The following is a 12,781-nucleotide window of genomic DNA, read 5'->3' on the forward strand; positions in this document are numbered from 1 at the left end:
CCCCCCCCCCCCCCCCCCCGAGCCTGCAAACTCAGCACGACGATCGCGTCTCGATCTTCAGAGGATAAGACCCTCGAAAATCAATAAAGGGCTTGATCGCTGTGCAAGGAGTAAGCTTTTCAATTCTTTTCACGATGTAATCTAGGTCAATTACGTCCTTTTTATGAGTTTCTGGATCATGGGTACCGCAGATTTTGGTCTGAACATGTTGTTGTTCGCTAAAAGTTTCCAAATTTAGAATGCCACTTAGATTCTTTGTTAATGTAAGAGAATGCCTTTGGTTGTTGATCTTGGAGCTGTTTGTGAGTATCTTAATATCATCAATGTTGCTACCGTTTAATTGGGTTGGTGGGAAACTTGTTTGTTTGCAGGTCACAATGGCGTCTTCTTCTTCTTCTGATACATGGATGAGAGAGTACAACGAGGCTTTAAAACTCTCTGAGGATATAAACGGCATGATGTCCGAAAGAAACTCCTCTGCTTTAACCGGACCTGATGCTCAACGCCGTGCTTCAGCTATACGAAGAAAGATCACCATTTTGGGGACTCGATTAGACAGTCTTCAATCCCTTCTCGTTAAAGTTCCTGGGAAGCAACATGTGTAAGCTGTTTTCAATTAGACTACCTTTAGTTTCTTGTCGGGTCTTCTTAAACTAATGTGAAACGCAGGTCAGAGAAAGAGATGAATCGTCGCAAGGATATGGTTGGGAACTTGAGATCAAAGGCGAATCAGGTGGCGTCTGCTTTGAACATGTCGAACTTTGCTAATAGAGACAGCTTGCTTGGGCCAGATACAAAGCCTGATGATGCAATCAACAGAGTCTCTGGCATGGATAACCAAGGCATTGTTGGATTCCAACGACAAACTATGAGAGGCAAGCTCTGTTAATGTCACATTTATGCTAGGACCATAGTGATAATTTTGGCTTCTGTATCTATAACATGAGTAGAACAAGACGAAGGGCTGGAGAAGTTGGAGGAAACTGTCATGAGTACCAAACACATTGCTCTCGCTGTTAACGAGGAGCTCACCCTGCAGACCAGACTTATCGTATGTATTTGCTCTGTTTTTTTCATTGTTTTCCTGCTGAGTTCTCTTGTTTGAATAAAAAAAAATTTCTTGCATGCAGGATGACTTAGACTACCATGTGGATGTTACGGACTCCCGCTTACGGGTAATTATATTCTTTGAACTAATTAAACTTAGTTAGTCACGAACTTAAGTTAACCCATTGATAAAAATGACTTCATTAAAGGCAAGCATTCATTGCAGGAATTTAAACCACACATTGTTCTATTACGTCTAGGGATGTTAACTACAGTTTGTTTATTATAACCCCAATCCGTCAGCCATATTTTAACCCTATTATAATCAAGGGTTATGGCTGGTACCAGAGTTAGCCCATTTAACTGAAAAAAATTATTTCATTTATTTTTGTTCTTAAATTTTAAAGATAAAATTAGAAAAATTAAGATATGATATGATTATTTCCTTCAATTTGTTGAGCTTCAAAATCAAGTTTTCTTGCCAAAATCGCAAAATCGAGTTTTTGCCTCACAACTAAGAATAAAGTTTTTCCGTCAAAAACAAAAATTGTGTTTTTTCCGCCAAAACCTAATTTGAGTTTTTCCACCAAAACCGCAAAATCGAGTTTTCTCGCCAAAACTGCAAAATCGAGTTTCCCGCCAAAACCACAAAATCAAGTTTTCTCGCCAAAACCAAAAAACAAGTTTTTCCGCCAAAATCACAAACCCGAGTTTTTCCGTCAAACAGAAAATTTGATTTTTTTTCGCCAAAACCACAAACCCAAGTTTTCCCACCAAAATCGCATACCCGAGTTTTTCCCGCCAAAAACAAAAGATCGATTTTCCCGCCATAACTTAAAATTATGTTTTTTCGGTTTTGGCGGGAAATTTGATTTTGTGGTTTTGGCGGAAAAAATTATTTTTCACTTTTTGACGGAAAAAATCGGTTTTGTGGTTTTGGCTTTAAAACTCAATTTTCATGTTTTGGCGGGGAAAGGGAAAACTTGATTTTGTGGTTTTGGCTGGAATACTCGATTGTTTTTGGCGGAAAAAAACTCAGTTTTCGTAACTCAGTTTTCGTTTTTTGCGGGAAAACTTGATTCTTAGTTGTGGGGAAAAACCTCGATTTTTAGTTTTTGGTGGGAAAACTCGATTTTCTGTTTTAGCTAAAACTTGATTTTCCGTTTTGGCAGAAAATTTTGATTTTTTTTTTTTGAAATTTTAACGGAAAAAATATATTTTGCATTATCTAACAAATTTAAAATTTCAGTATATATTTAAATATTGTATAATAATTTTGTGAATCAAAATGTGGTCTGATTGTGTGTGTTTCTTAATAATGACAGCGTGTGCAGAAGAGCCTTGTGGTGATGAACAAGAATATGAAAGGAGGTTGCTCATGCATGTCCATGCTCTTGTCAGTGCTCGGAATCGTTGGTCTTGCCCTTGTCATTTGGCTACTGGTTAAGTACCTGTAATGCCACCAATATGATGAATCAAATTCTATCTTGGTCTTTCAGCCTCTCTCGTCTATGCGTATGGTTATAATGTCTTATGTGTACATCGCTGCGTGCAAGAACCCTTCAAAAAGTATATAATCAAAGTTGTATTTTGTGTGTATTATATGACTCCTACTTGGTTCACGAAAAGACTGTATCACAAGTTCTTTGTTCTTGTTTGGATTATATTTGTTTTTTTTTTTCTTTGCAGAAGACGTATATAAAGAGAAAGAATGACACTATATTACTATAACGTGAAGCAATTCTGTGGTTTGCGAGAGTGTCTCGCCTTTAATATACAATTTACCATTTCACTCAAGACAATAAAAGAGGACACTATGGGACTGGTGAAGGAGTTGGTGTTGTGGCTCGAAGCAGTTGTTGCAGAAACCTAGCCGCTAGACGTTGCCCTACACCTCCTGCAACACGTCCTCCAAGTCTTCTTGCTTCTGGTTGTTGCAACACCTGATTAACAACAACAACAAACCAGGAGGTAGTACTTTAGCCCATGAATCAATCAAGTACATCATTATTAGGTTAGTGCACAATGTCAATGAAGAGATTTATTACCTGTGCTATTGGCTGCAAAATAGCTGGGTCAAAGCTTTCTGAAGACTGCAGAAGGCTCCAGATTCTTGAGACCTGGTCCCGAAGCTCAAGCGTGCTTTCGAGTTCTGTGGGATTCATTGTCAGAGGGCCACCATTCCCATTTCCATTAAACACGAGAGATCTCATAAACTCAGGCATTGAATTGTACGTATCAACAACACTCCCCAGAGCAAACGCTTCACTGACTCTCACAGCTTCTTTAATCACCAACAGTCGAAGCTCTTCTCCGTTTGGATCCAGCAGCAGCTTCAACACAGGCTGCAAAGCATCTTTTGATGAGAAATCTCTATCTTTGCTCCCCTGTTGCAGAAGGTTCTCGAGCCTGCCCCACCTAAACTTCCCATCTTTGAACAGAAGCTCGATAAGTGCGTCTCTCAGATAAGGGTTCTGATCAGTGAGAAGCCTCTTGGCAAAATAAGGGTACGATGCAGCCAGCACTTTGAAATCAGGATCTGCGTAAAGCGCCAAACCTTCAAGCACAGTAAGCGACCTCAGAATCAAAGCGTAGTAAGCCGGAACGTCAAATGGATACTGATAGAAGACGGCACCTAAACCATCAACCAGCGTTTTGAAATTGAGCTCGCTGACTGTGTAGTTAAGCGCATCGTCAAAGAAGTCTCTGAGAGCTGGTATGATGGGAGTAACGTCTACATCAGGCGACAAGAACTTCAAAGCATAGTAATCTCGAGCCATGGCTTCGTAATCCCTGTTGACCAAATGTACAACATGGCCTATGATGGCAAACCTAGCTTCCTCCGGTGTCTCACTCATCATGCCAAAGTCAAGAAAGGCGAGTTTGCCATCAGGTGTGGCCAAGAGGTTACCAGGATGAGGGTCAGCATGGAAGAAACCATACTCCAAGAGCTGCCTTAGGCTGCACTGGATTCCCGTATTCACAAGATCCAGAACCTTCAAACCTTGACTCTCGATGGCAACCTGCTCGTTCAGTTTAGTTCCCTCGACCCATTCCATTGTCAGCACCTTGCGGCTGGTGTAGTCCCAGAAGATATCAGGTACAAGAACATCCGCTTTATCAGCATACAGCTTCTTGAACCTCCTAGCGTTTTGGGCCTCCTGGACGTAGTTTAGCTCCTGGTAAACTCTGCAGGCGAACTCGTCGATAAGGGCGAGGACGTCGGTGGTGATGAAGTCGACGTACTTGTTAATGAGTTTCCCAACTCCTCTGATGAGGTAGAAGTCAAGACCAATGGCTTCTTCGATCCCAGGGCGTTGGACTTTGACAGCAACAACCTGACCCGAATACCTCAGGTGGGCTTTGTAAACCTGGCCGAGACTAGCTGCTGCGATTGGGTCAGGGGATATAGACGCGAAAATGGATTCAAGAGACAGATCCAACTCTCTTTCGATGCAAGCAAAGGCATCTGCGTCAGGGAAGGTTGGCAAAGCATCCTACTTAGGCACTCAATAGAAACAGACAAAAGTTAGAGAGAAATGTTGTCAATATCTAAGCTGAGTGGGTAAATCAAGAAGAGACGTGAACCTGAAGCTCAGCAAGCTCTTCGAGGTAATCAGGTGGGCAGAGGTCGGGTCGGGTGGATAAACCTTGACCCAACTTAACAAAAGTAGGGCCCAGACGAGTGAAAATCCTTCGGAGCTCACCAGCTCTCTTCTTCATGTTCAGCTCTAGCTTCCCTTGCCTCTGATCAATCCCCAACTTCAGCGCGAAGCCACCCAAAGCTGTCAATATCTCCACACTTCTCCGCAAAGCCTAATTACGAAATTGCAATGCATCATCTCTCAGTTTCGCCTTAAAGTTCAAAACTTTTTTTCTTTTTGCTAACTCAAAGTTTAGAACTTTACAAAAAAATTCTAAAAACTGACGAAAGAGCTAACCTTGAGAGGCTGAGAGCCGTGTTTCCTGGCGATGAGCTCTGGGGAATAGACAGACGCGTCAACGGCACGACCCAGAGCTCGGGCCTCCGCTTGAAGATCATCCGCGAGGTCAGCACGTTTGTATTGTACAACAGGCGCAGGAGTCGGTCTCGAGGAGGGGGGAGGACTTGGCGTTACTCCATCTTCACTGGGCCTAGCTTGAACGAGAGCTGCACGCGTTAGTCTCTTCCGATTCGCCAAGAAAAACTTAGACTTTCCACCGTTTCTTCTTGAGTTGCGGAAGGAAACACCATCACCGACTAGAGTTAAACCCAGCGACTGGCCAACCACAAGACTCGTCATCCTGTAAAACCAGAGAGAGGGAAGAAAGAAGAAAGAACTGAGATCGTGGTTACTCCTCAGCCATGAAAGAAGAGGAAAGAGAGAGAGAGAAATAAATGAGGAGATATTTGTAAGCGTGAGATGGAGAGAGTTACAAGAGTTTCTGGTTGCTTTGCTTTGCTTACTTCACCTAAGAAAAATAAAACTCCCCCAAAAAACAAGGTCCACACTTGTGGCGTGCCGTGACGTTCTCTATTATAAACTCCCGAGGAAACTAAATACTTACGAAAGACAAAAGGAATTAAAACCAAACATATCTAGAGCACAAGATTCGTGGGATTTATTTGACATTTATAATCTCTCAGCCATGAGAATGACCATTCTCTCTTTCTTTCTTTCTTTTTTTTTGTGAATGTAAGTAAAGCCAAAATAATATCCGCAAAGGTAGCAAATCCAGTAATCTGACTGACTGCTATTATTACTTGAAAGCGGACTTGATATTTTCTGAGTCTAGGTTAATCAGTAATTTACCTCTTATGGAAATCCCTAAGTTTCTGTAGATATAGAAAGTAGATACTCAAAATATCTTAGCTCAAATGCCCTACGTCTAGTGTAATATATATATGCTGTACATTCATTCTAAAATATTCATTCAGCCTACTGCCTTATATGATATCAGAGCTAAGGAAAACCTAATACATCTTCTGAAAAATTTTCGGCCCCCATTCATCACCATGTCTGTATCTCCGGCCAATCAGAGTGAAACCATCAACGTTTCCGACTCAAGAACCATCACTAATGTCAATATGACAAATGTGACTAAGCTGAACTCCACAAACTATATCATGTGGAGTCGTCAGGTTCATGCGTTGTTCGATGGGTACGATCTTGCGGGCATCTCGATCATCAAAACCTAGTCATATAACGTTTGTTCACCACCTCAAAGCCCTGACAAAACATAAAAATAGGGTATCAACCATGTCCTGTTTTCTGAATCGAGAGTAACTTTACATTTGAGGAGAAAAATAACCAAATCATATTATATTACTTGTCACTTGACTTGCATCACCCTACAACCTCTAGGAAGCATCTACCTAGGCATGGGCATAAAAACCGAAAACCCAACCGGAACAGAACCGAAAAACCGAATCTGAAACCGAACCAAAATTCAAAAATAACCTAACGATTCCTATATTTCTATAACCGAAAAACCAAAACCGAATCGGAACCAAACCGAGAACCGAATGGGTACCCGAATATCCAAAATAAAATTTATATACCTAAAAATATTAATTATATTTAGTATTGAAAATACTATATATTCAAAACTTACTACTTATATACCGAACTATCCAAAAAATCGAAATACTCTAATATTTTTTTTATCTAGAGTATTTTAAATTATCCAAATTATCCTAAAGAACCGAATTACCCGAATAATTTTTATCCAAAATATTAAAATTTATATGAATTACCCGATTGATATCCGAAAAATCTCCAATAAATTGTTTTTGCCCTGAATTATCCAAACTTAACCGAAAAAACTGGAACCGACCCGTAACTGAATTGGAACCACAAATTTATCGGATATTAGTCGGTTATTATAATTGTTATCGAAACCGACCCGAAACCGAAAAGAACCGAACCGGATCCGAACCGAATTTCATAGATAACCGAACGGTTCCTATATCCCTATAACCGAAAAAAACGAAAACCGAAAGAACCGAACCAAAAACCGAACACTAAGGCCTACATCTACCAGTGGATTGGCAGCACCTGAAATCAATTCCAGTAGCATCAATGATCATACAAAGCGTTGAATAATTTGGCTAACCATGGTTGTAGTTGCTGTGAAGAGAGTTTGACCATGTCCTTCTGCGAGATTGTGAACAGATGCAGAGCAAGAGCAAAAGTTATCGCACCTCGAAGTTCTATGTAACCCACATGTTACATGTATTGTTTATTATTACCGAGGTACTGAAAACAAGATCTACTTATGGAAACAAACAGCGTATTAGATAGAATACCGGTTTAATGTTAAATCAATGTCGGTTTGGTTTCCTTTTGCTTAACCGATGTAATATATATACATAACCATGTAACAAACTCTTGGTTAATTCATTCAATTCATTTTATTCAACATGGTATCAGAGCCGAAATAGGAACTTCGTCTTCCTCTTCGCGCTTCTCGATTCAAGCTCCGTGAGCTTCTCTTTCATGGCTTTGAGCTCCCGGGAGCTTCAATCGATCTCACATTTCCTCAACCTCATCCTTGCTCTTGCGATCAAACTCGTTTCTGCGATTTCGAACTTCTTGAATCGATTTCTCTTCATTTGAGCTCTGTCCTTGTCGATTCTCTTGATTCCGTTCTTCTTCTTTGCTTGCGTCTTCCTCAATCATGTCTTCTTCCGCGAATTCGACGCAGTTTCAAGATCACTACGAGAATCCTTACTATCTTCATAACTCAGATCACGCTGGGCTCATCTTGGTCTCCGATCGTCTAACCATCGGCTCGGAGTTCCATTCTTGGCGGTGATCTGTTCGTATGGTGCTCAAAGTCCGCAACAAACTTGGTTTCATCGATGGTACAATCCCTAAACCTTCTGATGATGATCGTAATGCTGGATCTTGGTCCCGATGTAACGATATGGTTGCAACTTGGTATAATCCTTTCTATCTCTACAAACCTTCGTTTTGAAAATCAAATTCTCACATATAATCATCAAAACCTTCACACCCTTTATAACTCTTTACCCAGTGGTTCTTGGATAATTGACAGTGGGGCAACGACGCATGTCTGTTCTGATCTAGCTCGGTTTAGTAAACTTACTCCGGTTGCTGGGGTTACAGTCTCTCTCCCAAATGGTCATAAAGAAAGCATTAGTCATATAGGCACTATCATCATATCACCTACAATCATTTTGCATGATGTTCTCTATCTGCCTGTCTTTAGGTTCAATCTTTTGAGTGTTAATTGTCTGTTAAGAGATAACAATTGCTCAACTCATTTCTATTTGACTCATTGTTTGCTTCAGGAATCTACTCAGTGATTGATGATTGGTAAAGGAACGACTTTCAACAACTTATACATACTTCATAAACCCATCACTGAGTCTTCTATTGCTTTTACTGGATCCTTGGTGGACGATAGACATCTTTGGCATCAACGCCTTGGCCATCCATCTTGCCAAGTTACAACATGTTCCGGGAATCACTTCATTAGATAAGTCTTCTTGTTCTGCTATTAATAATTGTCATGTATGTCCTTTGGCTAAACAAAAAGATTGCCTTTTGTGTCACATAATAATCTTTCAACTTCGCCTTTTGATTTGGTTCATCTAGATGTATGGGGTCCATTTTTCTGTTGAATCCATAGAAGGGTATAGGTATTTTCTTACAGTTGTTGATGACTGCACTCGTGTAACTTGGACATATTTTTTACGAAATAAAAGTGATGTTACTACTGCTTTTCCTGCATTCATCAAACATGTTGAGACACAATATAACTCCAAGATAAAAACAATCCAATCTGATAATGCTCCTGAACTAGGTTTTACAGATTTAGTTCGACAATTAGGCATGACACATCAGTTTTCTTGTGCATACACACCTCAACAGAACTCCGTAGTTGAGAGAAAACATCAACATATTTTGAATGTAGCTCGTGCTCTTCTATTTCAGTCAAACATACCTCTTATATACTGGACTGAATGTATATCTAATGCTGTGTTCCTCATTAATCGCACACCGTCTTTACTCTTAGGGAAGAAATCTCCTTATGAAATACTCACTCGCAAGACACCTGATTACTCCTTTTTAAAATCTTTTGGATGTCTTTGCTATGTGTCTACTTTGCTGAAGGATAGAACTAAATTCACTCCACGAGCTGATGAATGTGTGTTTCTTGGTTATTCATCTGGTTACAAAGGTTATAAGGTCTTACATCTTGACACTAACATCATTTCTGTTTCACGCAATGTAGTGTTCAAAGAAAATACATTTCCTTTTAAGACTTTTCCTCATTTGACACCGTCAGTTGATTTTTTTTTCTAAGAGTATCTTACCAATGTCTACGCATATTAGTCTAGATCCTATGCATCCTCTGCATCCATCATCTACATTACCTCCTGATATGACTATTTCTCGAGAGACTGCTCCACCAGCGACATGACAGAGTCGACTACTCCAGGCTAGACCTCAACGGACAGCTCGACCTCCAGGTTATCTCTCTGACTATCACTGTTCTTTTATACACTCTTCTTCATCTTCTTCACCACATACTCAAGCTCGATATCCACTTTCTTGTGTTTATACTCTTTCCAACATCAAACCTTTATATCATCATCATCTTCTTTCTTATTCTCTTGACCCTGAACCTATCACATTCACGCAAGCCATGCGATCACCAGAATTTCGAAAGGCAACGAATGAGGAACTACAGGCTATGGAGGATAACAGAACTTGGACTGTGGTATCTCTTCCTCCAGGGAAGAACGTTGTAGTCTGCAAATGGGTTTTCACAACCAAATATAATGCAGATGGTACGGTAGAGAGACGTAAGTCTCGATTGGTTGCTAAAGGTTTCACGCAACAAGAGGGTGTGGACTTTACGGATACTTTCTCACCCGTAGCAAAGCTTGCTTCTGTCAAGCTTCTTCTGAGTCTGGCTGCAATCAAAGGCTGGGAACTCTCACAGGTGGATGTCTCAAACGCGTTTCTTCACAGTGATCTTGACGAAGAAATTTACATGAGTCTGCCACAAGGGTATACTCCAGCGTCAGGTGTCTTACCCCCAAATCCCGTTTTTCGTCTCCATAAATTCATCTATGGCTTGAAACAAGCGTCTCGCCAATGGTATCATTGTCTCACTGATGTTCTTCTCTCTGCTGGTTTTGAACAATCCCCTGCAGATAACACATTGTTTGTGAGACATGTTGGTACTTCTTTTACAGCTATTCTCATCTACGTTGATGATATTATGATAGCCGGTAATGATCCCTTGGCTGTTCGCAATCTCAAGGACATTCTCCACGAGAACTTCAAGATCAAGGACTTAGATCCTCTTCGTTTTTTCTTGGGGCTTGAGATCGCACGGTCTGCAGCTGGAATCTCTGTTTGTCAGAGAAAATATGCACTAAATCTTCTTTCTGATACAAGTCTTCTAGCTTGTAAGCCGAGTTCTGTTCCTATGGATCCATTGGTGAGATTGCGCAAGAGTTCTGGAACACCGTTAGATGATCCCACTCCTTACTGCGCATTAATAGGATGTCTTCTGTATCTCACCATCACGCGTCCTGATATCACCTTCGCCGTTCATTCTCTCAGTCAGTTCATGTCAGCTCCGACTGATGTTCATCTCACAGCAGCTCACCGCATTCTTCGGTACGTCAAGAACAATCCAGGCCAAGGTCTGTTTTACTCTGCTACCTCGGAACCATGCCTTAATGCGTTTGCTGACTTTGATTGGGCTACATTTCCTGATAGTAGAAGATCAATCACTAGTTATTATGTATATCTTGGCACTTCTTTGATCACTTGGAAGTCAAAGAAACAAGATGTTGTGAGTAGGAGTAGTACTGAGGCCGAGTATAGAAGCATGGCTCATGCGACATGTGAACTGTTGTGGTTGCAGCAGCTCCTTACTAGTCTTCACATCTCGGTTACTACGACTGCAAAGCTCTTCTATGACAACAAGTCAGCTATGTACATTGCCACCAATCTCGTTTTTCACGAGCGCACCAAGCATGTTGAGATTGACTGCCACACTGTTCGTGATCAAGTGAAGAAAGGCTTCATCAGGTTAATGCATGTGGCAAGCGCAAATTAACACGCTGACATTCTCACGAAGCCACTACAACCGGGTCCTTTCACCTCTTTGCTCTCCCGAATGTCTACTTCAAGCTTATTCTCTCCGAGTTCTACTTCTCCATCATAGGCTTGAGGGGGGTGTATTAGATAGAATATCAGTTTAATATTAAATCAATGTCGGTTTGGTTTCCTCTTGGTTAACTCATTCAATTCATTTTATTCAACACAGTGGTATCTTACCACTGTACCAAAGTGCCTTTGACCAGATATACACAACCAAACACATTAGCTGCCCTGAGTAAGACATATACCCCAAAGAGTAACAGTATGTAACCATTTGACTATCGTCTTTCACAACATGTTTTGAATTAGCTAAGATACCTGAACAGAGAGACATGGCCATCTGCCAAAAGAAACATAAGAAAAAGGAGAAAAATATGATAAGCAAGTGATATTTTTTCATCCTAAAATAAGGAATCAGAAATTATATAAAACTACTAGTTGATATCCTGCACCTTGTGCGGATTAATATATTTAACAATTTTTAATTCTAACTTTATATTTATAAAATAATAATAATTCAATTAGATAAAAAAAATTATTATAAAATATAAAATTTTAATATTCATATTGGTAATCAATGTATTAAATTATGCTCTTTTGTTTCATATTTTTATTTATAAGATGTAGATTTTAGATCAAAATCTTTTCTATAGTAATAATTCAATTACAAAATTTGTATTGAAATTAACATATATTGTATTTTGACTGAAAAGAAATCATGTGATACTGAAAGGATGATAAAAAATCACAAATATAAAACATTAACAAAATAAAGATAGTTTAGAAGTGTTTAATCTGGTAAAACCGAACTATTTAAAACCAAACCAAACCGAAATAGAGAAAATAGTTTGGATTTGGTACTACTGAATAAACCAAATGGATAATATTTTAAGAAAGTGCAATATATGAATATGGTTCAATATATTAAGCAATGAAACCGATTAAACCAATGAAACCGATTAATTCAGATATATTATTATACTTATATATAATTTTTTTAATAATTTGTATGTGATCAATAATTCCAATAAAAATCAGAGAAACTGGCTATAATATTAGTCACTAAAATTATAAAATTAATATAAGATAAAAGTAATGATGATATTATCGCTAGATATTGTTAATATCTATTTATTAATAAATGTTTTAAATAACATAATAATTATATATTAAATATACATTTTAAAAAAATACTGTATATATATAGTTTGAATAGTTTAATGTTTATTAATTATATTAAATATCATGATAAATATATAGATATCAAAATAAAAATTTAAATAATAATATTAATTAAACAAATGACGTATCCTAGAATTATGGAAAAGATGACAAGTAAATAAATTAACTAAAATCTTGAAGAATATGACAAATCAGCAAAATATCCTAAAATTATGAAAAATATGACAAATAAGCAAATTAACTAAAATCATGGAGAAGAAGACAAATCAGCAAATTTACTTCTCAAATAATAGTATAGATTTGGCTAAACTGTTCCTTAGGTAAATTATTTGGCACAACTACGCATAAAACATATTTTACGGTAATTATGTTAATATTTAAATTTTAAAATTTTTAAAAACAAAATCATATTCATATTT

General features: G+C 38.7%; 2 protein-coding genes across 2 annotated transcripts in view; one reads left to right on the plus strand and one right to left on the minus strand.

The window, feature by feature from the left end:
- Window positions 1-2,727, plus strand: part of LOC106327003 (syntaxin-52) — a 4,068-nt gene extending 1,341 nt beyond the window's left edge. Inside the window, exons 2-7 of the mRNA XM_013764995.1 lie at window positions 14-110; window positions 372-601; window positions 670-875; window positions 951-1,051; window positions 1,131-1,175; window positions 2,373-2,727. Coding sequence (XP_013620449.1) covers window positions 378-601; window positions 670-875; window positions 951-1,051; window positions 1,131-1,175; window positions 2,373-2,504 — 708 coding nt within the window. The 5' untranslated portion in view covers window positions 14-110; window positions 372-377 and the 3' untranslated portion in view covers window positions 2,505-2,727. The remainder of the gene's footprint in view (window positions 1-13; window positions 111-371; window positions 602-669; window positions 876-950; window positions 1,052-1,130; window positions 1,176-2,372) is intronic.
- A 19-nt stretch (window positions 2,728-2,746) lies between these two features.
- On the minus strand, window positions 2,747-5,538 carry LOC106327002 (uncharacterized aarF domain-containing protein kinase At1g79600, chloroplastic). The gene is made up of 4 exons (XM_013764994.1): window positions 4,989-5,538; window positions 4,636-4,863; window positions 3,096-4,544; window positions 2,747-2,990 (listed from the first exon to the last, which is right to left on the minus strand). The coding sequence occupies exons 1-4, from the start codon at window positions 5,328-5,330 to the stop codon at window positions 2,862-2,864; spliced, it is 2,148 nt and encodes a 715-aa protein (XP_013620448.1). The 5' UTR covers window positions 5,331-5,538; the 3' UTR covers window positions 2,747-2,861.
- Window positions 5,539-12,781: the final 7,243 nt, after the last annotated feature.

Source organism: Brassica oleracea, chromosome C2, assembly GCF_000695525.1.
Source record: "Brassica oleracea var. oleracea cultivar TO1000 chromosome C2, BOL, whole genome shotgun sequence".
NCBI lineage: Eukaryota > Viridiplantae > Streptophyta > Magnoliopsida > Brassicales > Brassicaceae > Brassica > Brassica oleracea.